General features: G+C 39.4%; 1 protein-coding gene across 3 annotated transcripts in view; it reads right to left on the reverse strand.

Moving 5' to 3' along the window:
• fibcd1a (fibrinogen C domain containing 1a) overlaps positions 1-24959 on the reverse strand; it is an 89017-nt gene extending 64058 nt beyond the window's left edge. For 2 of the 3 annotated variants that reach the window (XM_066644488.1, XM_066644490.1), the window contains exons 1-2: positions 24261-24959; positions 5013-5492 (exon numbers count right to left, since the gene is read on the reverse strand). In XM_066644488.1, the coding sequence (XP_066500585.1) occupies positions 5013-5492; positions 24261-24332 (552 nt within the window). In that variant the 5' untranslated portion in view covers positions 24333-24959. The remainder of the gene's footprint in view (positions 1-5012; positions 5493-24260) is intronic. The other variant, XM_066644489.1, reaches the window with a different exon arrangement.
• Positions 24960-26940: the final 1981 nt, after the last annotated feature.

Raw genomic sequence — 26940 nt, forward strand, 5'->3', positions numbered from 1 at the left:
CCCTGATAGACTTGAAAAGAGCTGAGAGTAGGAGAGGTTTCAGCCATTTCTTCTCCAGCTGAATCAAGCATCATGCCAGTCAGTGCAACCACACAGCCATAAAAGCAGCAAACTGATCCAAGGTTAAAATATCAACAGAAAAGCGAGCAGTGATGATTAATGGGGTGATATGAGAACCTTGGAGGTTATTTTTAGATTCGGTCTTACTTGAAAAGTCCTCATGCTTTTACAGTATTTTAATTCATCTCTGTATTTCAAAGTGTACTCAGAGCTGTATTTCTTAAGGATTCTAACACTCCTCAGCTGCACAAGTGCAAAGTAACACAGTACATGACCCCCCCCCCCCCACCACTAATTCATTAAGTAGCTTTTCAGAGGATCCATACTTCACTTGAGTGTTTCCTTTTTTGGCAACTTTAATGTCCTCTCCACTACACTGAAAAAATCTACTTTATATATCAGCACATGTTCTCTAACTATATTTTAAGGGTTCAATATTTGGCCATGAACATAAGTCTTGTAAATATTACAGAGTGATTTGTCCTTAAATCTATAGCAGCAGATGATTTCTTACTCTATCAAATTGATCATCTGTTCTCAATAATTTAAAGGTTTATATAATATATCCATGTATTATACAAATCTTTAAAGTATTGAAATATGATAAATCAGATAGAGTAAAAGATCATCTTATTATACTAGATCCATGTATCATAAAAGTCAGTCTTCAGCATTACTTCACATCTATGGACATTAACATTAATCTGTATTACAGTGTGTAGAATAGAAGAGGAACAATGTCATAAATTATTATAGTGTGGAGGTTTTATAGAAAATGAGACTGATGACTGAAATGGAAAATGGGTTGCGTTAATACTTGCAACATGCAGTGGACTGTGTCAATGCAGAATATAAAATAAACAAAGCAAAAGGCATAAGATGGTATCTGTTAGATTGCATAAGATAGATTGAAAAATAGCTACTAAAGCTAACCCTACAGCATTTTTCCTGAAACACTGTGTAGAGTACTGTATAAAATTCAGAGACCAGCCTTCCATTATTTCCTCAGAACCACCATTATGAACAATTTTGCTTTTATTATTAATATTATTATTATTATTATTAAGTTATTATTATTATTAATAAAGAAAAAGTCTAACAACCACCTGAACCCTTAATCTAATAACCAGTACTTACCCTAAAGCTTTAAATCTTAGAGAGATAGAAGAAAATCAAGCCACTGAAAAGCCATTGAAACAAAATCTGAAAACAAGTCCCTCAAAAAGAATGGAAGCTGTAATAAAGATGAAAGTGGATCTAATTACTAAAAATACACTATTTGTTGCTGAGTATGATTTCAAAAACACTCAAAGGGTGGTCCCTGACTTTTGCAAAACAGTATATGTACAGTGAGTCATGTAGAAGAGTTAGGTAATAATTATTCTCCTAATGCTGAGACATAATTTAGCTTCTGTAAAGCAACCCCAACTGCAAATGTGACACACACGTTACTTTGGAGCTGTACTATAATCACTGAGTGAAAGGAGTGCTTTTGTGCACTTCCACCGCTGGCCAGTGAAGAAGGATAATGAGAAAGGCAGGCCAGAGTGGTCCTGCTTCTTTAATGACCCAGCGCTTCTGCTGAAATGACTGGTACCGAGGGAAACACAAATGAAACCTTTACCCCTTTGCTTCAAAGACACCCAGAGGACAAACCAACTTAGCATCTCACCAGTTTACTTCACACTAGGAAGAGCCCTTTATTGATTAAGAAAGGACAAATATATATAATAGGTGTGAGTTATTATAGTTTAATTTAGCCTATTGTACAGGAATATTACCAAGCCTAGCTTTTTTAGAGCCAGAGTGGCTGATTTAGTTAAAGCAGTATAGTGCACAAATAGAGGCTTTTTTGTAGTTTGGGCCATAGCTGTGAAATAAGTCACTCAAAGGCTCAAGAAAAGCAGCTGAGCAAAGTCTTGCGTGGAATAAGGAATGGTGCCTTGTCCTTCCATGTCATGAGGGAACACTAGCCAACATGGCTGCCTGATAGATGTCATGATACGAGTTTTCCTTTATGAACGGGCTGAGTTTACAACTGAGATTTATCTGGTGGCTTGGTGGTTAGCACCTTCGCAGCGCTGGGATCTTGGGTTAAAGTCCTATCAGGGTGGAGATTCTATATGCTTCATATGAGAGTGGTAAATAAATGTTTTGTTTATGTGACATGGGCAAAGCCTTCTAATTTTGACAAAAGCTGCATCTACACTGAAAGCATTGAAAAAAATGAATGCACTGATACTTCATCCTTGGAGACTATAAATGTTATGAATGTGGTGGAATATGGAGAAATACTGTTATTTAAATCTCAACGCTTACTTGTGGTTAAAGTAAAGAACAACACCATACTATAAAGCTTATCTAAGAGAACATGATAAATAATAACCAAGCACCTCACAAGGGTTTATGGGAGATTGCCCCTGCACATCAGTGATAGAGCTTTGTGATTATTGCCTGGCTGAAGGTATCTAATGAATGCGTAGATCTAGTTCTAGAACTTCTACTTCCATCTATCTCCTAGAGTGCTGACTGGCACCTGAGCTAAAATAGCACTATTACAGGTTAAATTTGAGCTCTTCAAATTATCACCCTACAAAGAAAGATCACATTTTTTAGCACAACTCCTACAAATACAATTAATATCAGCTGGATTAATATTCCTGGAGGTTCTTAGCACTGTGCAGTTTTTCATGCTCCAACACTTATCGATTCTATTGAATTAGGGGAGGTGTGGAAGGGAGAAGCACTAAACCCTGTAATGGGTCTTCTATAGGAGGTAGTTTAATTCTGCCCAAGTTCATCTTATCTGAAATAATTGTGTCTTTAATGTTATTATACGAGCTGCACAATTCACATATTTATGGGCTGAACAGTTTCTAGAAGACCTTAAGAAAACTTCCGATGTTGTCTGTAGTTTTAAAGTATATTTTCTGACTTTTTTCTTACTAATTTCCAAGTTCTATCCATGGTATGGTAGGTGAAAGACTGTTACAAATGCTTCAGGAAGGGTTTTCAAAAACAGCTTTACGCCTCGTATTTAATTGAGCCCCAGGTTGTTTTGTTTTGTCTGTGTTACACAGTGATAATTAAGCATGCCTCACACATATTAGGACAATGCTCTTGCAACTGAGCTCAGCTTCCTGACAATTCTCTAGACACTTATTGCACCTTGAGTAGGAGAAAAAACACTGATTCTCCATACAAACTTAGTGTTAATACAGTGCTATAACAATTAACCTGCTGAGAGGATACGATAGAAAGTGATTAGAAAATATTCTGATAATATTTGCAGAGGAAAAAAGCAAACAAAATAATTGCTTTATATTCATATAGGTCTATATCTAAGAGGCAACTTTCACCTTGTGCTTAAGAAGATTTGCAGTACTGCACTTTTGGTTCCATCGTTATGATCATAATCATAGGATTAATCACAGGAACTTAAGCCACATAATATCCAATGATCCTTGGCATTCACTTTGTTCACATTGTACTCCACCTGTAATTCCACTACACCATTTTATAGGGGATTGAAAAGTGATGGCACAGAAGGAGAAAATATAGCTGATGCCCCTTTGTAAAGGCAGCATATGATCTTCATCCATGATTACATTTGTAATTAGCAGTTAATGACAAATCCTAAAATTTGCTTTGTGGGCTGATAATGTGGGGGAATCAGATACTGTGAAAGAGTATGGTGACTTTGACCTAGGGGTGGGCGATATGGCAAAAATACATCATCGCAATTTTTTTTTTTTTTTTTTTGCAGGATCACAATCTCGATTTTATCACGATTCTGTTTCATGCTGGTTTTTAACCTCTTAACACTCCAGGTATTTTTTGATGCAGTGAATAAATAATTTTAAGGCAATTTTTTGAAGTAATGTCATTTTAATTTTTTTTATGTCATTTTTAAAGATATTGAAATGAATCTTTAGTGGTCAAAATATGATCAAAACAACACTTCAGGCACTTTTCTAAATTCAATTTGGAATATTCTTTGAAATCTTCCTTTGGAATCTTCAAAGACCCCAAACTCTCCATAAGGAAAATTATTAATTTTACTGCAGAAAAAAAAATTGTATTATCAAAGCTTAATGGCAGTTTTTTACATTTTACCTTGACTAATATCATGCACCTCTCCAAATGGCATTTTAACCTCACTAAACAGCAAAAATGTTCTGACACACCTAGATTTACGCTTCCCCTTTAAAGCCAGACTGGTTGGAGGGAGGGAGCTTTCCCCGATTGGCTGTAGAGTGAGGCTTCCTCCCTCACTCCCCTCCTGTGTTTAAATGGTCTCAGTAGGGAAAGGGTAGACAGTGAGAGGGAGCTAAGCTTTGAAAACCTATGTATTGTCCTGATTGTTGTTTATTTTGGTTGCTGTTGCCATATAAACCTGTCTGTGTTGTCTCTCTTATTTGTTGTACTTTATTTTGAACTGTTGTTCAAGTCTTCTTTACACAAACAGGATTACTAACGAGTGGATTGATGGAAAGACTCAAATTTGGTCTTGTTTTGAAGGGGACAAACTACGTAAGCGCTGGTATCCGTTGTGTGTGTTTGTGGGCTCTTCAGGCTTCGTAGTGCCACAGTTTTTTTTTTAATGTAATGTATGGAATAACAAATTTGTTTGGTTTTAATTCAGTAGTCATACATTTTCGAGTAGTGACTTATATTATCAGTGTCCCAAGAGTCTGCCCATTCGACTGATGTTTAATATGTACACAGTATGTAAACAACTTAGAAGAACTGCAGAGGGCTGTATGTGTATTAGCACATTCCAATGATCTCCCTGTATCGTGGACATATCGTTCACGATCTGATATCGTCATATCACACACCTGTACTGTGACTGTCCTATTGCATTGCTAATGTATAACACAAAGACTGATGACAAGCCAAGAGTGCAGGTTTAAGTTGGATGAGTGAATGAATGGGTGAGCAGCTCTAACCTGGATTAGCCGTCCTTGTTCCGACTGGAGTGTGTTGATATCTTGTCCAATGCTGCCCTGGCCCTGCCTCAGTGCATTGTACTCCATCTTCAGCTGGCTAGCGTGGGCAGAGAGCTTGGCAACCTCCTCTGCCAGTTTGACCAGAAGGGCCCGGTCCTGCCCCTTCACCGACTTCAAATCTGTGTCATGGTCAGTAAGCGAGTGCAGCAGTGATGTCTGCACTCCCTCCAGCCGAAGGAAGTTGTTGTTATAGTCAGGGCAGTTGGGGTCGATAAAGATGTTAATGCGTGAACCGTCTCCCCTTTCCACTGTCACCAGAGCGTTTCCCTCATCCTGATTGGTGCTGATGAGAGGTGGTGCATCAGGGCCAGAGGGTGCCTGGTAGTGGTTCATTAAAAGGATGGTACCAGTTACGGTGACAGCCAGTAAAACAGCAACAAAGAGCAGGATGGTGCACAGGAGGTAGCTACAGCTCATCCTCTGTGAAAAAGAGAAAAATAAAAGGAAAGGGGGAGAGCAGGAGAGAGTTAAATGAGAGGAAGGGATATAGCTCCAATATAAATGAGAAGGAGCATATAGCTAAAAATTTGAAATGCAAGTATCCTCACAAACCCGCACATGTATTTTCCATTTCTGAAATCGCAGGCTACAAAGAAACCCCAGCCCACAAACACAGAGACATACATAAAACGTATAACAAAATCAGAACTAGGTTCTGTGTAACACCAGCATGAGAAAGCCCATATCTAAAATCCCTGAGCATAAACAGAGAGTGAAATGGAAAATAGTGCATGCGGTTGCTATTATGCAAGAACTAAAGACATCGACAAATTGCTTGTGCGGAACCCCTTCATTTTGATAAAATGATGTTTTTGAACAGAGAGACAAAGCCAGTTTTCTTGGTGCTTGAGATCCAATTATCATAAAAAAGACAGGCATAGTTCATTCCATAACAACAACAACAACCACATAATGCGTAAAGCCAATCATCTTCATGCATTTTTTAATGTGTAATTTAAAGGCACTCCGAGTCTGGAATTTAATTTTCATTTATTTAAACTGCTCTCACGGCCCAGAGCTGACTTAAACACACTCTAATATGATATAGAAATATGCATTGTGTGCTGCACTGTATGTGTGCGGGCATGCAGCAATGTACGTGAAGCAAGTATATACTGAGAGCAGTGTTGGGAGGTGCGTGTGTGTGTGTATGTGTGTCAGTGGGGGTGTAGGTACTAGCTAGTTCAGTGAAGGCTTTGTGCTGATTTCTGTGATTGCTCTGGGCCTGCGAGTGGTGGGCTGGAATAATAAACTACAGGAGGTGCTTTGTTTCTGCAGCTACTCCGTGGGACCAGTGAGAGAAAATCCCCACAGGGCAAGAGACCGAGAGAATGAAGGAAGATACTGATACGAGCCCTGCAGCTCAATCCATTCAGGTTTGGTTAAGTGCCTGGAGTTGACAACTCTCTCCTCTGTGTAAGAACTAGAGTGTGTACATACAGCATCAAAGGCAGCTATAGTGACAAATGAAGTGAATAAGATTTGATGGGCAAACACTAAGGCTTAGGGAGACTGGAGCCTCCACACCAGAGGCCCTGCTTATCTTTTTTTTTTTTTTTCCAGATTGGGCTTGTTTCTTGACTGAGATTTTCCCCCTGTTGTTTTACAACTGCCACTTCGATATTTCACTTGACAGCAAAAGCCATTCTCCTGTACAATTGCTGAACACATTTTGAACATTTTCATTGTCCTGCTTTCTATACATGCCAGAGTGAGTCAATGTGCTGAGCTGCCATTTGTGAAGAAAATTAAGCCACAGAGAGTTATGGCATAACCACAATAATAGGCTGGTGTTTATAAATATATTACACCCCCTATGAAGCCCATTCATGGGGTGTTAAATCAACAGCCACCACACACCATACTGAAATTCAGGTGGCAAGTCCCCCTTTATATTTAAATGTGTACACTGGCTGTGTATATATATATACACACACACTAAACAACAGCTGCTAACATATCTCTGTTAAAGAACATCAAAATTTATGATCGTTATGTTTTCCCTCTCACCCACGGTGCAATCATTATGCTTTAGGGGGTTGTAAGCTGAATTACTATTACCCTGTTGTGTGGTGGCTGTTTGTAATGCACCCATAGAGCGAAACGAAGCATAGCACATGAGCAGAGCTCGTTTTCCCACACCCCACTGCATCCGCTGCAGGCACTGTCATATTTATTTTAAAGATAATTAATGTGCACAAAAGATTCCAGTCTCCTGTTATCACGACACAGCAGAAGAGAGCAGTTTCAGATCAATTTGTTACAATAAAGCGACAACGTCTGCTGTCTGCACGAATTAGGAGGCCTAGTGTCCGGCTCCGCACAGCTAGCGAGAGAGTCACACACAGCAACAAAGGCTTAAAATTGTACAGCTTCTGAAACCGTGTGTTTATGAGGGATCAGATTGATTTTGTGACCTGGATCACCTTAAACAGCGAGTGTAATCTGATCATAGATTGCCACTCCTACTCTGAAAGTATCTGAGCTGCAGAGGTAGGCAATATTATAATATTATATCTTTATTATGTTATGGATATCTTTCATATTTTAAGTACACCGTCTGACTGCAAGCACATATCATAATGTTCAATGTGATTAAGGGCGGTGCAATAATGAGAAATGCTGAACATGTTAAATATTGTTATGCACACTGTTTACTGTATTAGGTATTTGTGAAATGTTTTTAAGCACTGTGGTTTGATATTCTTGACATATTCACAACCCCTAGCTAGCAGCTCTACAGTGGAAAACCTCTGGCATATTGATGCGATGCACTGAGCGAAGCAGCACTTGTATAAAAGCATCAGTCTTGCTCTTCCATACTGTGAGAGCTAGGGGCTTCCAAAGAGCTCGTCTGATAGACTGAAAGAGCAAGAAGCCGCTTAGACATTCTACTAGTGATCCACGACATGCAGGAAGGGCAGTGACCGTGGATGGCCCGTTGGGGTCCTCACACCCTCCCATTCCCTTTCCTGGCCGGCGGCCGCGTGGATCGCACCTCTTGCCCTGAACAGCGACAGGTCAAGTTTGGGGGGCCACGCTCGGCTGAGCGTGGACAATATTTGATAAGAGCTTTTATGTGTCGCCACCGAAGCGATGCCAGGCGGGAGGTGGGAGGGAAGGGGGTGATGAGGGGAGTAAAACAAAAGCATAGTGACTTCTCCTCCATAGCTCGTCTTTCAGAGGCATAGCACCCACTCTGGATCGACACTGATAGTAAGGAGGGCAAGCTCGGAGTGGGGAGGTCAACTGCGTCGAAACACAGGGGACCGCACACCACAGTGGCCCATGATTACTTATTTGGGGAGGTGAAGGTGAAGTGTCAGGTTCGGAGCAAAAAGAGTCACGTACTGAAGCATTGAATTATGGCCTCACCTTGCCACTGCTTTTGATTTAAAGTTAAACAAAGTGCAGAACACTCTGGAGGAAAAATGGTCATTGAGAAGATGGATAGCTCTCCAAGATAAAAAGGTTTCTTTGTAACACCAATGCCGAGAGTCCTCAATTCTCCAGCCACATGTTGTTTTTTATTTTTTTTATAATCCAATCAATACTATGAAAAAGTGTATGGCCCTAATATTTCTTCTGTATGGCTACTGAAAGCAACTCTATGAATACAGATATTATTTCAGTGAGATTCTGCGCTCTGATATAGTGGCAAGGATTCAGGGGAGTCCGAGTCATATTGGTTTCTCATTTGACATATTCCTCTGTGCTCCAAGTGAGCTTGTATTATAGGGCAGAGGTCCTGATATCTATAAGACTGCAGATCTGTGTCTCATTGTCCATTATACACAGTAATACACTTGTAATGATAATACCAACATAGGAGGATATTGTGACACTGTAATTGCATGTATAACATATTGCAATGTACATTCTCATACAGTGCAATGCGTTCAATATGTAGTTTCCACTGAAAACTGAAAATGTGCATAACCTTTTCACTTCATCCCATTCAGCAGAGGTTGGAGCTGACCTCTGTACTGTGTCTTTGAGTGCCCGGAAGCCACAAAGACTGAGAGGAACCCTATCGGCCACAGTCAGGGATTAAATCAAAACACGGATCCACCTGCTAGGTACATGTGCTACAGACATCGCTATGGCTATCTCATTATATTACAGGCCAGAAAGAGAGCAGCGTCTTGCCTCTGGCCACATTCAGCAGGACTTCAGCTAAAGCCTTTAGTCATTCAGGATTATTTCACCCTGAAACTGATATCAAAAACATTTTTAAAAAGCCAGATTTTCTCTACTTTTACCACTCACCGCTAACATGCTTGATTCAAGCATGAGGAGTGGACAGCTAAATTCAGGCAAAATTGAAAAAACAAGGGAGCAAATACCACTTTCAAATGCCACAGTGAAATTCTACCAATAATATTTCAGTACAAAAACAGAATGCCTTTCTCTTATGTGGCACATTTAAGTCATAGCCTATATTATCAGATCTGAACAAATGTTAGGGTGCAGGCGAGCTGTAATCCGAATAGTGACCTAGTCTTCTTATCTGTACATACAACAGGCAACTGCTTTCAAATATGAGTCAGAGTTAAAGGGTGATGTAAGTAGGCTGACATACAGGTAGTGCTGGGTGATATGAGCGCAATTCAATATCACGATTAATTGTACATTTTACCACGTTTACGATTAATGAACGATTATTTTGTTTTTGTATTGTTGACCCTTGTAGTTCAGTGACAAGGCTTGTACTGTAAATATGCTCCAGTATTAAATATGGGATATTTTTTCTCATGTTGCTGGGAGCTTTTTCCTCTCTTGTTTTTGAGCGCTGTTTATATTTGGTGTGTGTTTGTGCTTTGGTCATTGAAACTGTTTTATCTAAGTGTTTACATTTGACTTCTTTTTGTTCAGTGTCATCTTAATTATAGTCAAAACACAGCACATCCAGACCACAGATGCTGTGGTTTTCTTTGATATTAGCTGTTTGAATCGCTTGGTCAACCTCTGCATTTAGGTGGGGACATAACAAAATATAAATAATCTATATAATTGATATTGATAAGTTTATGCCGATTACAAGTTCTGAATGTGAATTTCAATTAATTTCAATCGATTAATTGCCCAGCCCTACATACAGGCATATGCAGCATTTGATTTCCTATCCATGGTGTAGATTCGCTAAAGGTTTACTATGCAAGAACTAAAGACCTCGACAAAGGATAATTACTGTTGAAAATCCATATTAAGCTTTTGGTGCAGCCTCTATTTTTTTTATAATGCATAATTTACAATACACTGACATAAGACCAATGAGTCCAAACACCTAGTAGGTGGGATGTCACTGTTCTGAAAAGCTAGTTTTTGCGCATTTCAGATTGTGTGATAACAAGTACATTTTCAGAAAGGATTATCATCTGCAGAATTATAGAGATGAACAATATTACTGTGATCAAAATGTAACATTTGTCTTAAAATACTTATGCGTTGTGCTATATCTTATGTTGCTGTGAATTGATTCTGTTTGCTGAACAAATCAATGTCAAAAACAAAAACACTTTGCAAATGAAAACACACAGTTGGCATATGGCTTCAGAATAAGCTTAAAGTTAATTATATTTGTTTCTCAGCATCTTGAGATATGCCTGTGTTTTAGACTATAAGCCTACTCTTCTAGCTCTCCTGAAGCCTGTTTAAAAGAATTTCAGGTAAATGATGAGGAGAAGAAGCTAAACTAACCTGGATCTATATAAATTTGAATAAAGGGCAGTATTCCAAGTATCTTGTTTATTAGTTACTCTGACCAAATCCTACAGCTTGCATTGTTTCGTATATGGTCTTTGGTCAAAACACAAAATTGGTTCAGCAAAGAGAGCTGCAAACATGCACATTTTATATGAGCATCATTTAGAAAAACACTTTTATTGGTTATTATAGCATATATCAAAGAATAGAATGAATGATGGATTATCCATAAAACATTGCCACAATTTAAAATGTCTAAATATTCAATATCTAATTTCACCCCAAAGCTAGATAATACTGCTCAAAGACCACATCATATACATATAAATTGTGGTCAAGCTCTGTTTGCTCAGTAAATTAGTCACTGGCAAGGGTCTTGAAAGTGATGTCATTGGATTAAGGGGTCATCTCTATAACACCACTCAACCCCATATTATCCAGAGGTTTCCCATCAAAAAAAAGTACATAAATACAAAGTGAGAGCAGAAATCCCAACATGTAGGTCTTAGTAATATGGGCAGAACAGATGCAAAGGATTAGCCTTGATCTGGAAAACGGCTTTACGAATGCACAGTTTCCTCTTTGGCTCTCTTGCTGCTTATACTAGATGGCGGAAAGAAGCAAGAGGCATGGCACTGACTCAACAGTAGCTCAACCAAAGCTCACCAGAGCAGAAAAGACTACACACACACACACACACACATGAAAAAAAAAAAAAACCCACAAAACATATCAGGACAGTACATGCTGGCTCAGAGCGTACAGCTTCATTAGCTGGTTTGAGATGATAAATGCTTACTAAAGAGAGCATAGGGAGATCTTTCTCATGCTTCAGGCTGCCATAAGCAAACTGCTCTAGTTCTACCTGCCCCACAACTCTTCCACCCTATTATTATTAACACAGCCTAGCCTGTATATAAACTTGCTTTCCATATGGAAAGGCACAACAAACCTGATCCAGTCAAGCTATTTTTATTAGTGTAAAATAATAAAACATAATTTATTCTTTTATGTTTTTATTTTCATTTGTTTTACTGTTTTAATGTTTCTGTAAATCATTTTCAACAGCCATTGTGATTCTATTTTTCTGTAAGCTTGCTTTGCCTATATCTACATCTATACAGCTTTTGTTTGCAATGTATCATGTAGAGATCTGGCTAAAATTATACTTCAATTATTTATTATTACTATTAGGAATTACAATTACCTTATTGGATAAGCGGTTACAGATAATGGATGGATGGATTAAAACAAAGTTTCAGAGACAGGAAACAAAATAATTTGTGTAATTTTTCTCCCAAACTGGCCCAAATCTAGCACAGCACTGAAGAAACAAGGCTAATGTAATGAATGTAATGAAAGCCTATACTCCTCCAATGTGTGTAATTTGTGCCTAAATCATCACACACTTGCCTCAGAGCATGTCTGATAGTCTCTGAAAAATCCATAATACAAAATTAGCCAAAAGATCAGACAGCATTTGGGGTTCAGTGTCTGTGCAAATGTTTTTTTTTTTTTTACATTTAGGTTATTTCCCTTAATTTTCATAGCAACAGAATGTCATAATTCTAAACAGAATATCAGATTTGATAATCTGTACAGCATTATTCAAAATTATTATAATTATATCTCCCCCCAGTTTGCAGAGATGAGAAATGAGATGAGAATTGTAAGAAGCACTGCAGGCTAACGGTAAAGGGTCGACTGCCTTAATTTTGCACAATTTTGTTAGAACCCAGCCTATTTAAGTTGATTTAACCAACTGGGTTTGAGTAAAGTGTGGTGATTTCAGCATGCAATTTGAAGAACATAAACTGAGCTTCCGGTGCTTATTAGTCACATTATCTTTGCTAAAAACAAGAGCATCAGTGACCAAACAAATCTTGAGTAATTGCCCACTTTTAATGTAATGACAAAATTGTGCTAATTTTATTTTCACCAGACCTTTGATTTAAGTCTAAGAAGGTTTTAGAGCCCTCATCAGTGTCGTATTCCAGCTCAGAGCACCCGAATACAAATTAAAGATTGATTAGTAAGCTTCTTGCAGGGTCCATTTCTGATGATTTTCTATTTCTCCTCAGCTTTATTGTTTTGTCTCTTTACCACCTGCTTCAGCATGTCACACAGGCAATGGAGAACGTGGATTAAAAATGCTTTTTTCAAAATGTACACTGTGACAGTGAGGAGGAAGTGAATGGGCATGTACGGATAGAAAACATTCAGACACGTGACAATGTAGGTGTTAAAGGTCTGAAAATACCATTTGTTTAATGTCACAATGCTACATGTGAAGGTATTTACCGTAAGTTGTTAAGGGCTCGGTGTGCTTTTGCACAATCACAGAGGAAATAAGAGGTTGTGGTTGTGTAGAGGGGAAATCAGCGCTTCAGCAGCACCCTCTCTCTCAGGAAATTGCAGCCATCTGTGGCTGGAGTGGGGCTACAAACATCCCATCATCACATTTTAATCATAGACCACTACTGCTTACCTCCTTGCCTCTTACAGCTCTAAATGACTTGGGGTAAAAAAATTCTACCAGTTGTGTGTACACCTGGGTGTGTGTGTGTGTGTTTTCATATGAGTGGGTTGTTCAGTGCTTGGTATTTGCTAGAATGCTTTATGTATTTGCATGCACCTGAAGTGCACAACTGACTGCTGACATAATTTAGCCTGAGTGGTGTGTGTGTGTGTGTGTGTGTGTGTGTATGCGTGTGTAAGCCAGTGACTGTGGACTCTGTGTAAATCTGTAGAGTATCAGGCTATAGTGACAGCGCCTACTCTCGGCAGGTTTCCCTGTCAGTGCACTCCAAGGACAAGCAGTGAAGTGTGCAGCAGTGATTTGTCTTTTAGCCTGCACTGGGGCTGTAGAAAGCATTGTCTGCAGGGCTACTATAAGTCACCATGCTCTCTCCCCCTCTCTCTCTCCCTCACATTTTGCTCCCACTGGACCAGCACATAGGACACAGCGCCTCTATGCTCTGTCTCACTCACCAGATCAGAAGCTTTGGAGGACAAGGGATTCACATACAGACCAACCCCATATCTGATTGATAGCACAGGGGTATGCATGTGCACTCACAAACACACACACACACACACACACACACACACACACACACACACACACACACACACACACACACAAACAAACACACACACACACACACAAATGCAAACACGTAGCAGGCAGCAGAGGGACTATATAATAGATAGGAGTTCAAAAATTCTGTGAAATATCATATTTAAAGTTGTCCCTATATGTAGTCCATCAACCAGAACAAGTTTGGAGCTTGCTTCAGCACTGGTTCTCTGAAGCTAATGTTTCTAACAAACTCTTTGGGTAACTAATGGCTTCAAGACTAATGAACGACATGCTATCTTAAAAACTGTTATACGTCAAAAATGTGGACTACACCTGGTGTAATTGTAAAATGAACTAGCAACAACGAATTGAGGAATAATAATAATAATAATAATAATAATAATTAAGAACAATACATTTATGCAATATAATTATATTCATTTTTCAGTAACTGCTTGATCAGGACTGCAGTGGTTCATTGGAAGCAATATCAGTTGGTTGTGCTTGGTGCAATGACAATAAAGGAATCGATCTATCTAAGAAACGCCATGTACGCTACTTTTTCAAGGGTGATCACCGTCCTCTGCCATATAGAGAGATTTGTGTATTTTTGTAAAAGTAGCAGCACTCTTTATAGAAACACATTCTTGTCCTGTTCTTGGTCCACTTAAACTGAGAGAAATCAGCTATTCCTTCTCAGGAAAAGTGAGTCAGTTTTTACTGCATCTCGGGTATTGACACACTTTATCGACTAATGTGGAACAGAAAAATGTCCTCTGGATAGAAACCGTGCTTTTTCCAACATTTGAGACTATGCTGGAAATATGGAATTACTGGTCAGTTAAATACTATTGGTATGTTTTGTAAAGGAGCTTATATCGTATTTAAATATATGGTTGGTTTGGCAGAGGTAGACTTATGCCCAAACACACACACACACACACACACACACACACACACACACACACACACACACAAACACACAAACACACAAACACACACACTCATGTCAAGAGAGGGCAATAGCAATTATTGATAATTGTTCTGGCGTCAGTAGGATCCCAAAACAAACATTATCTTCTTTGTTTGTGTGTGTGTTAGTGTCAGTGTGTATCATAAGAAGAATACAAGTTGTCTTTGCCTTGCACCCTGGTTGAAAAAAGAGGAAATAACAACCAGGGGAAATCTACTTGTGACATTTTCGGTTGTGACTCTGAAATGAAGGGAACGCCGCTGGAGCTATACCTAATTTTACAAGGGAAATTTTGATGTGCTTCCAATATTTGACAGAGGCTAAATGGAGCAAGCGATAAAGAAGCACCTTTTGCCATGCCCTTGATAAGGAGCTGGTTCACTAGTTTAGGAGTCCCAGAAGACTATACGCTGCATGGCAGCTCTCACACACACACTGTTGCCCAATTTCCCCACCACAACAATAGTAAGGTGTCACTGTAAATTGTTTAAACTCAGTGCCTGAGAAGATAAATGCTCAGTGAGGTGGCACTTTAAAGGAAAAGCAAATGGAAGCATTTTATCACCCTGGAAGTCATAGCCTGTGCTGGGTTATCAGGGTCATTCATTTCAGTTACCTTCTCATTGCTCTTCTCCAGAGCCACATTTAGTTGCTTTGCAGCAGCACATACAGACACACAAACATTCACACACATAAAGGGAGAGAAAATGCCCCTGCTTGCTGAAGTAATAACATAATTTGTTATTGAATTAATCCACTGCTCCATACATCATTGGAATAATCCTTATGAACAAATATTTAAGCAGTCCACTGAAGGTAATGGAGAGTAGTTATTTCCCTTAATAGGCTTTGTCAAGGATCTGCACCTAAAGTGAGTTTTTCTGTTTTTGCTGCATTTAACATTTGCCTCACTAAACCACTTCAGAAAAAAAAAGAATCCACATTAATTCTATTTGTTTTAATGCATTTACTTACACTGTAACATTTTTTAAATTGCAGTGATTAGTCAACTATACTCAACCATAAAGAACTGTCTGTATATTTGTGTTGCTGACATGACATTTATTTAAATACAATACTCAGTGATATGCAGATATTTTTGATAGATTTCTTTATATACTGTATACACAGCACAGTTAAGGCATGTGGCTTCTGGTGTTTAGTCCATCATAGGAAAAAATGTTGACCCTGACAAAACATTCAGTAAAGTCAAGGTCATAAAAAATAAACTCGAATTTAATAAAAGTGTCTCAACAATGCACAAACAAATCAGGCACTCTAATTCTGCCTGAGAAGATGCTAAGCAATTCCTTAATGATACGGTGGGAAACAGTCCATCACAGGGATCTCACACACACATACATTCCATCATCTACATCCATTTCAGCCTGCAAAATTATACTGCATTGTCGTTGATATGAAGCACCCATGAGGAGCAGTTTCTAACCATCAGTATGTCAGTGAGTGAGAAAGAAAATGAGTGAGTTACCACTCAGTTCCATAAGATGCTTTGCATCTCAAAAAAGCCAGTGTCCCTTTAAATAATATTTTGCCTCCACTCAAGACGTTCAAAGCAGTTAATTAAGTGCTTTTCAAGGCACTCACCTAACTTTTAGACAATGATCATATGAACGATCCAATAATTTGACCTCAGAATACTTGAATGGTGTGTTTTTTCGTACAAGGGAGTGTCAAGCTGATGAAACGACAGAGCCCGTTAGACTGGCTTTAGAATGCACAGACTAATTAGTTTGTCCAATGAATTCTATTTCCGTGTCCACAGTCCCAGATGTCAGCTGCCAAAGCTGCTCTGAAGTATAAAACAGGCTTTGTGCCATTCTGTCTGAGCGCTGTAATACCTCTCCCCTTGTAGTATTTCAACTTGAGCTCCACTTTCACCGGTGCATTTTTACTTTAAATTCTTAGAAGTAAGTGACCAGATTCCTGCAGAGGTCACAGCCATTTGCACCTTCACTAGGAGATGTCGCCAGGGAGCCAAAATCCAGAGCTGCGGTGCTTATGCTAACAGGCCTTTAAAAGCTGCCAGGAGTCCCCTGGACATACCAGAAGTTTGGCATATTATGGAAACAAAAACAGGGGAAAAAGGGTCATGCTGAATGTAAGATAAACAGAAAGTAACTGAAGTCTGTACTGAACAGGAGAATGATCTAAATATGAAGGGCTTAGTGAGAAGAGCTGAAGTGCTGAGAGCAGTAGTTACCTTTTTCCCATGCCTGATTGGCCAGCGCCTCCGATGAGCCTTTTAAACTCTCTTATTTTCTCCCACACTTGTTTACAATTGTGCCTTGGAGTCTTATATGGATGAGTTTAATAATAGATTCCATTAAGCCACTGGTCCTGGTTTAATGACTACAGGAACAATGCTCAGGATATTATTACTCTTTAACATTTCACTGCTTTCTGTCTCCTGAGTCTGATAGTGGTATCAAACAGTAATTGCGCAAATGGGCTGTCCATTGTAAAAGTCATGCCTCATCACATAGCACTGTAAGTACCAGGTAAATGACCATAAATACAAACTAGCTCTTAATTTGAAATAGTTTTTATGCACTGGTTATAATTGCAAAGGCAAAAACAAGTTATTCTTTTCAAATTTAGTGAAAAATAATTCAAAAACTACTGGAGACGTCATTTAACAAGAGACACATCAACTTTAAAACTATAAAAAGGTATGCAAAACATCTATAAAGCAGCAGACTGGCTGATTGGTTCGCAACATGTTCCTGGTCCTCTGAACAACAGCAGATGGGACTGTTTGACGCAGAAACACAACAAAAAAAAGGTCTGATCAAAAATTCCATTGGAAATGTGAGCATGCACAACATCACACACAACTGATGACAATCAACTGATGGGGGAAAAAACAACTATCCAGTCCCTTTGGCAATATACCAGAATTATTTTGGATCAAATATGCTTTCAATTCTGCCAATCGTTTTCACTCATAAAATCCCCTGTTGTGAAAAACACAACATCCCAGTCATGCTGCTTTATTTTCTTGTATTTTACATTTTCCAAAACCCATTGCTCTTGCTCCACAGGATGCAAGCACAAGCAGCACGTGCCCTTTGGCACATTTCTCTGCAGTGACGGTGAAGCCTGGGCATACAGTATCAGGAAATCGAAGGGAAATTGGTTCATGGTTAGTTTACTTAAGATTGACTTCTCCGTTCAGTCACGAGTTCTAGAGCATCTTAACGACTCTGTAGGAAGTACACGCTGGCAGTTTGTAAGTGAATGGATGTGTATGTAAGCAGCAGCAGAGATGCCTTAATGAGCAATACTTCAAAAGCTAACAGGCTGAGCGACATTACAGAGGGCAAGCTGACCATTAATATCTGCTCTTTATGAAGTGGAGCAAAGTCCAACAGGGTTCCAGTGCTCTGCTCCCTTGTGAAACAACACACACACACACACACACACACGCACATGTTGCACTCTCTAATGAAGATGTTTTTTTGGGCATGTCTGGTCAAAGTGCCTGGCTCTCTATGCTTTGCCACCCGTATGGCGTTTGGTCTGGAAAGAGTCGTGCTGGGTTCCTCGTCAGTGAATTAAATGCTGCTTCGAGAGAGAAATCAAATCTGACACCTTCATATGCTTCTTCTTGCATTGATTTATACTAAAATATGTCTGCTCTCACAGAACCCTCAAAAAACATTCTGGATCGGGATGCATAAAGATGCTTAAAATAGGAACACTGCTTCAGGATCAGATTTCCATCTTCTGTTTCTTTGTTACTAAGAGATGCAGATTATGAAACAGCACTCCTACCAAAGCTGGTGTTCAGACCATACATATAGTTCACATTGTAAAGTAATCACCTGGAAATCTGTATTAACTCTGTACATTTAAGTTATAACAGTTAATATCAGTCAATCCAATTGAAAGAGCTGACAGAGCTGGTAGAGTTGAACTAAAAGTAAATGGTTCCAGCACTAACCCCTATGACTTTTAAATAGGGGTCATGGTCACACACTGCTATTCTAATATTATCTCTATTGAACTTTAAATAAAATTTCTTAACACGGGGAAAAAGTGAAAAGTAAAACTATAACAGTATACTGGGGGCAATTAAAGCAGTATCTTTCACAAATGTCAAGAAGCCGACCTTCAGCAAATTAGCTTGTTTTCTTTTTCGGGCCTCACTGTCTTGAAAGAGACAGTGAAATGTAATTAAAACATATTCATCACTGATCCTAGTTGTTTAAAGGAGATGTTACAGAAACACAGAAAGACAGATCAAAAAGTGTTGGAGGCTAATGATCTAAAACACATCCCTGCCAAGAAAATGTGGGCCACTCATAAGCGGTCTTGAAAAGACAAATAAAGAGAGAGGGAGAGAAACAAAGAGCGATAGGTAAACAACCACCATGTGAAAGAGCTGTTGATGTCCTGCAATCACAATCCTTTGATCTGCTCTATTGAGGGAGCACATGCATCAGATTTTATATCTCCGCATACTCCCTTACAACGCTATGATGGATATCCACCACAGATTGCCACAGTGGAGCAAAAGCCATCCATCAGCTATGGACTCAGTGAGATTTCACACCCATCCACAATCAATTTGCTGCAACCAAGGCCAGGAGACTTAATTATACATATAGGCCTTGGCCTGAAGAGAGGGGAGGCGCTAAAATCAGGGAGATGTTTCTGAAAGCTGAGAAGCATCACTCTTAGCCAAGTGGAAGAGGCCAAAAATCTTGTAGGCACTGAAGTTAGCTGGGTCCAGGAACATGTCATTAGATGTGTGCTGATTTAGTTTGTGAACACCCGTCATTCCGTCACTGATGTTTTTATATGAATTACAGATTTAAGCAACCTAATTCTGCACTGCCTCTTTAATGTGACACGTATTTGTCCTTGGATTTGTCTCATCAGCAAAATGCTTTTGTAGTAAATGAGCGTAAGGCAGCATCTTCTCTTAGCTCAGGTGGTGAGATTAAAAAAGGCAGTGGCTGCCACTTCAAAGAACTCATGAATCAAGCTTTTAGCACAAGTACATCTCTCAGCATAAGACAAGCAAACAGTAAATGGCTGGGTGAGAAAATTGTCACCAACCACTCTTACTATTGTCTTTTATGCCATACTATTATGACAATTTCAGCATGTCATAATACACACCAGTGCTGCTGTGTCTGATACACTCACACTAACAAAACACACACTAAGATACCACCACCACCACTAGGTCAGTTTCACTGCAGTGCTGAAAATGATTGTCCACACAAATAATACATGCTCTGGTCCTGTGGGGGGTCCTGACCATTGGGAGCAATGTGAGCAATGTGAAATGAGGCCAACAAATATGTGGAGAAACATACAGAGTTTTCAGTCTGTAACTGAAGAAGTACAAAGTGCATCTATATGGTCCATGGAACTGATAAACTAGAAGATGAATATAGAAAAAAGGAGGTCGTTTTAATGTTTTGGCTGATCAGTGTATAGTTCATAGCAAACATCCATCCTCCTGCAGCAGTCTGTACACATTTCATAGCATTAGGAATTAGTGTTCATTCTGTGTGAAGCTCAGCGATGCAGACACGCTTACCATTTCTGCACAGTGGGGGTTTGTGTTGAGAAAAATCTGTAATTGCCATTGGCATGTTAGACAATCATTCACTAGAAACAAAGTTGGACACAGTGTTCGAAGTGCATGCATTTCTGTGTCTATTGTTTCAGATGAACAAAAAGGGCTCAACCAAATAGTTTCATCTAGGGCTCAACCAAATTTTAAAATCCATATATATTGCAATATTAAATGTTTCAATAACAATATGATTTTGAAACATTTTTCCAATACTTCCATATTGTCGCTGTCCAGTTAAAAACAAGTATCTCCATTTTTGTTGATTTTTAGTTTACTTCATCATTTGAACGCAGCAGCATTCCCTCACATTGTGTGAAAAGTTCATAATGAATGAACCAATAGAAATGCTCCAAAATTACTTGGAATAAAATCTTTTTACATTTACTTCCATTGAAAGTTGAGAAGATTTTACCTTCTCCTGTAAAGTTACTATTTTGGGAGATACATGTTTGTAATTGGACAGTGACAATACACATTTACAGCGCTGCCATCAATTCAATGCGCTCAGTTTTACAGTTTAAAAATACTGATATTGACAAAGCCTTTTGACCAAAGCTTTAAGCTGGACAGAGGTGTCACGTTTTCTGTTTGATCTGGGCAATTTTTCATTGGCTTTTATGTTGTTCATATTGATATCAGAATTATATTGTATCAACCAACATTGAGAAATATATTGTGATATACATTTTATCCAGCCCTACCTTCAGCATGCCTTTTGTTTACCAATCTCAATATTAATTTGAGCTCAAATGGTTGTTTTGTGGTACCTGGGGTTGATTTTGATGCACAGAAATCTGACAATGGTGGTTAACAACATCCCAAATGTCTTCACAAATGTACTGAGCTCCAGAACTGTATTTCCTCCACAGACTTTAAAGACCCACTTCATCTGGGGAAAAGCTATTCAGCCTTGAGACTATCCAGCACGAGTAGTTCCATTTCCAAATGCTAATAGCAGCTACAATTTAAGTAAAATGGCCCATTTTAGAAAAGAAATGAATTGAGAAAATCCTCTTTACCACTCTGAGACTGCTATCATCCAGGAGCAGGGTTTTTTTTCTCTTTCAGAAGCTGCCTTGAAATAATAATTGTGATGGCTCGTCTTCCTCACTGCTTTCGAGAAGCCACAAAACAAAGGATTTTCCAAGCTACCTGCCTCCAGTTGGAAAACTGACAAACTAATTACAAGCTTTTGATGTCTGTGTTTAGTAAAAAGATTACCTGTATGTGAATCAAATTGATGATATAGGCCTAATTCCTGGACGATAGTCATGGCTGCAGCTTACAGTGACTAGATGGCTGCCATCTGGTAAGCCTTAGTAATACAACTTTGGGCTCCACTGCCCTGGCAATAGGCCCTAGGAAATCATTCCTCACTATTCTTTTGTGTTCATTATCATTTGTTACACAAATTGTTTGCAGAACAGTGCCAATACAATACAGTGTGTTAGGCACAGACAGCTCAGGGTGTGAAACACAGATGCTTTATGCTTACACTTCAGCCCTGCTACAGAGAGTGCTGGGAAGAAGCCATAGCTGGTAAAGTGTTTCCTGTAGAAGGCTGCCAGCCTTTGTCTCTCCGGACCCCACCAAGCCCTATTTTTACCCGTTTTTACAGGTGCACGACTAACTGGACAGCAGCCAGCTGCTTCGTCCCATCACACTCAACTGGAAAATCATGCCACTAAGAGCAACAGAAGGGATTACAAAACGCGTCCATCAAACGGTGAGCACTCTGCTCTACTCCACTCAGGCAGGTGAGTTTTATTCATCCCACGAGGGCCGCTTTCTCTCCTGCGGGAAAGTATTTTATTAATAAACACCAGGCAACCAGAGTGGCAGATGAATTCACGCTGATTAATTAGCAACCCCTGAAATAACTTATGCTGTGTACAACAGGAGCAGGATGTGGGATGAGCTGGCGACAATGAGTAGCTCCATGTGTGCCGAGTGACATAAAGTGTTTTGGAGAGGCGAGGCAGGTTGAATAAATGGCAGCAATTAAAAAATGCACTGACACACAAAACAAAAGGGTGAACTACAATGCGGGACATGACAACCAGCGCAAAAACACTGTATAAAATGACATCTTACTGCGAAGATATACATTCGCACAGTACTGCCAAATAAGATGAGGGAGAACGAGAAATAGCATAAGGCTTGTGCTACTAATAAACAGATGTTACAGGCTTTATCCGGTCTCTGGCTCTAGAGGTATGTATATCCCTCTAAATCCTCAGCACAGATTACAGTGGCTGTGAAAAAGTAGACAACAGCCAGACCATAATGATTTTAACTAAACTGTCATCAGGAGAAAAACAAGCATCACTGCAATACACAGACTGAGCTACACCACTCGGGCTGAACTGACCAGCACGGGGACTGCAAACAGCTTTGATTTTTGTATCTTATTTCTCCTGTATTAGCTCCTGTGCAGGAAACAGAGGCAAGATGTTGCATCGCTCCTGACTGAAATGATCAGACAGACACGCAATCACCCTCACACTGAGGAGCTCAGCATTATCCGAACAAGTCTTCCTCAGTGCGCAAGTGTGTGGCACGCAACAGAAACACTACTCCCTGTTGGTCAGTGGACAGTGCTAGTAGGCTTAGGCCATATGGAAAAAACATAGGGATGCACTGATATGGGAATTAAGGCCAGAAGCCAGTATCCATTATTTTTCTTGTATATCATGTACACTTCTCTGAAAGGTAGCAACAGGGGCTACGTCAATCTAGACTGGCATTGAAAACGAATAAAATCACTATGACTAAATGGTTACAGACACAGTCAAATGAATAAAAATGTCATTATTTTAGAGCACTACTCCTAGATCAACTAAATGTTTTGCTCTTACAGAGTACAGCGTGTACGAATATAAAATCATTTTAAAATACTTGCCTAACACTTGGGTGCCAATGATTTGTCCGTCAAAAAACAACGGACTAACCATAACATCACAAAACACGTTTATAGTCTCATTTTCCTGAGGTTTGAAGAGTTTTCTCTGTTAAAAAATATATTAACAAAACTATTAAAATTAACATAATTAATTTTATGTAAATTGTCACATACCAACATCTCTATGAGCAATTAAAGAAGACCATGAAACTTGGGATCGGTCAGTTTTCCTCAAGTAATTATTACCCAGAAAAAACACAGTTTATTATTACGGTAAAGATCAAATAAAATCGTTCCCCCTTCTTGAAAGGCACTAATAATGTTTAGAGCTCTTTTTCCAGACAGATATTACCTGAAGTTGGTGACCTTATCATCTAAAGGTCTCCTTGCATTATTATCATTATTATTATTATTATGGGCATAATAAAACAAAGGGCATCATAATGGACAACATGCTGTAAAGGACAGTTTCAAAGGACATATTCATGGCTATCATAAAGCAAAGGGCATTATCAGGCTATTATAAATCCATTAGCGAGCCTCCAATTTTTTACATGGTCCAGTATTATAAATCACACAGTGCATCTCATTCCCAGGAGTGAACTAAGAGCATATCCTCTAACTGTGGATGATGACTAGATACTGACTTCATGTGTTTAATACACAGCAGAGTAAACAGACAGGCTGTCAGTTCCCTGATATCAAACCTAATGTAATTCACCATCATTTAGGCATGCTGGGTCATTAATGGTGGGCGTGTTTCAGGAGACTCTCAACTAATAACCACAATTATCTGCCACATAAATTGTCAAACAAAACTAATGATCCCGGAATGAGGATTGGGCGTGTGCTATTAACAAACGACTGAGTTTAAACAAAAAACGAAAACAGCCTGATGTGTCTGTGCCTACCTGCGATTTGTGCTGCTGTCCATCTTCGAGCTCTGAAACACTGTTCATGATTTTCCATCGATCATTTACCATTCTCTGAAATCCTTAAAATCCGAGAGTTGGCGCCATGGGTGGAGGGAGAAGAGAGAATATATCAGTCTTGTTTTAATTTCTCCATGAACACAAAGAAAGCTAAATTTCTAAGGGAGGCTAGAAACTACTTCTTCAGGACCGCTACCAACGCTGGTTTCCCACAGAAACAGCTGCAGCTACTGAGGACTCGACTGGAGGAGCGCTAGCAAAACTACGTTCATTTTGCATACGTACTTAGGGGACTTCTTCCCCGGCACCAAACAAGAAAAAAAAAGAGGATTAAAAAATCTAGAGAAGGGAGAAGCTTTCCCTCGAGTGGCTCTCACAAACCGGAGAGAGGAAGGTGTGACACTTTGCGGCTCATTTGATACTGACAGGGCTCCTCACACAAAATATAAAGTTCCTCGCTCCACTCTGAGAGAAAAATGTAGTGCTCAGCGCAGAGGATATTTCAAAAATAATAATAGTTTTACTCGGCGGTCGTAGTTGCCTGAGGCTATTCCCAGCGACCGTTATCGTAGCCTAGGTAACCGCTGCCGAAAGCTCTCGCGCCGGTCAGAAACGTACACAAACCAGTCTCTCTTTCTCGCTCGAGATGATGCTCAGCTTGAGACCGTTATTTTTCTCCACCCGTTTTCAGGCACACGCGCCATGATAGGCCAACAGCACCCCGCTACCAGGATTACGATTGGCTGCTAATGTTCACCCGCACTCTGATTGGCTAATTGTCCTGATTTTTTTTTCATAGAGACAAGCATTAGCCAATCATAATTCACGGGTACACTTTTACCCAATCAGAGCATACTAAACCAGATCATTTGGCCAATCCTATCGCAGGAGGCAAAAGCCTCCTCAGGAATACGGGTGGGGAAAAATAACGTTTACTCCAGAGATAGCGGTGGTTCAATCCCAGGCTTTCTATGCCCTGCGGCTCTCTGCCTTAAAATACACTGAACATTAGCTTACCTCTGAATATTTATTAGTAATAAAAGCTCCAGATAAACACATTTGTATGTAGAGATATGGAGTGTTAACAGGCTATTATAGTTTTTTCTCTGCATGTTTGATGCAGTGGGGTACATCTCATTCCCAGCATTGCAGAATTCAATTTTCAGAAACGATAAAAGCATTTTTGCAAACACTTTGTCACCTGTGCAAAATAATACAGTATGCTCAAAATACACTGTATATTCTGAAATACCCAATATCTCAATTCCCCACACAGAATTTTCTCAACAGTAAATAATTAACCTGAGATACTCAATTCACAATTACATAAAAAAACAACCAAAATAAAATCAGTACTAATCACTAACTCAAACTAGAGGATTCTCAAAACTCCAGATAATATAAAAATACTCTTTAAAGCACTTTTTTCCAGGCTAGAACTCAATTTGTTGTTCATGTTAATGAGTATTGATTTATTTTATTTGTATTTATTTATTTACTTGTGTGTGTGTGTGTGTGTGTGTGTGTGTGTGTTTACTGTATGAAAAAGAGGAATTAAAAACCTTTTTTAAAATGTGTAATTACCATCAATTTAACTCTTTTTCAGCTATAAATGTTTTGCTTTCCAAGATAGGGAGTGAAAAAAAAAAACACCTTAGCTGTTAGCGTCACCATCCTCATCCTCCATCCATGATGTCCTCACCACCAGTGTCACAGAGTAAAGACACCTGCTCATGGGCTGTAGACTGTACATCTTCCACCTCCAGCTGAAGAAAATTTCTCAGTAGGGATTAGGAAGGGTAAATAGGTCAGTATGAGCTTCACTGACATTTCCCTGGGGATACAGTACAGAAATGTGCTATATCTTTTTTTAAACTACTCATACACCTGTTTTCATTCTTGAGCATTTGTATCATCAAAGCTGCACTGCACTGGACAAGGAACTGATATTGGATGTTTAGTTCTGGATGACACACACCACCCCAACCCATCCCAAAGGTATTAGATAAAGCTTCATCACTCAGAAGCATGCAGTTCCACTGCTCCACAGTCCAGTGACTGGAGGTTATATGCCCCTCTAGCTCTCGCTTGTCATTGGGAATTGAGTCATTAGCTTATGGGCAGCTGCTCTAGCATGTCTCAGTGTATTTTGTGTATTCCTATAGAGATCATAAAAACTAGGCATAATTAACTAACTCAGTAATTATACGCAGTGACTACACAAATTGGGACATACCATCTAAGACATCTGAGGTTTAATAAGTTGTGAATTAAAATACAAAAATCTATGTTGGCTAACTACATTTGGCTAATAGAGTTCATCCCCACGGTGACCAGGTGCTGCCGGTGACTTCAGCTGATGTGAGGAGAACCCTGTTGTGGGTGCCAGCCCTGACCACATCCCTGGAGTATGCCCATCAGTTGACAGATGTCCTCAGGGACCTCTTCAATATCCCCTTGGCACAGGCAGATGTACCAACACATTTCAAATCAGGTACCATCAGCCCAGTGCCAAAGAAGTCCTCTATCACATGCCCTGATGACTACCACTCTGATGAACTCACCTCCGTTGTTCTTTGAAAGGCTGGCTATAGCACAAATTAAGGAATCCATTCCATTGACTCTGGACTACCAGTACCAGTACCAGTACCAGTACTCC

Source organism: Hoplias malabaricus, chromosome 14, assembly GCF_029633855.1.
Source record: "Hoplias malabaricus isolate fHopMal1 chromosome 14, fHopMal1.hap1, whole genome shotgun sequence".
Classification (NCBI taxonomy): domain Eukaryota; kingdom Metazoa; phylum Chordata; class Actinopteri; order Characiformes; family Erythrinidae; genus Hoplias; species Hoplias malabaricus.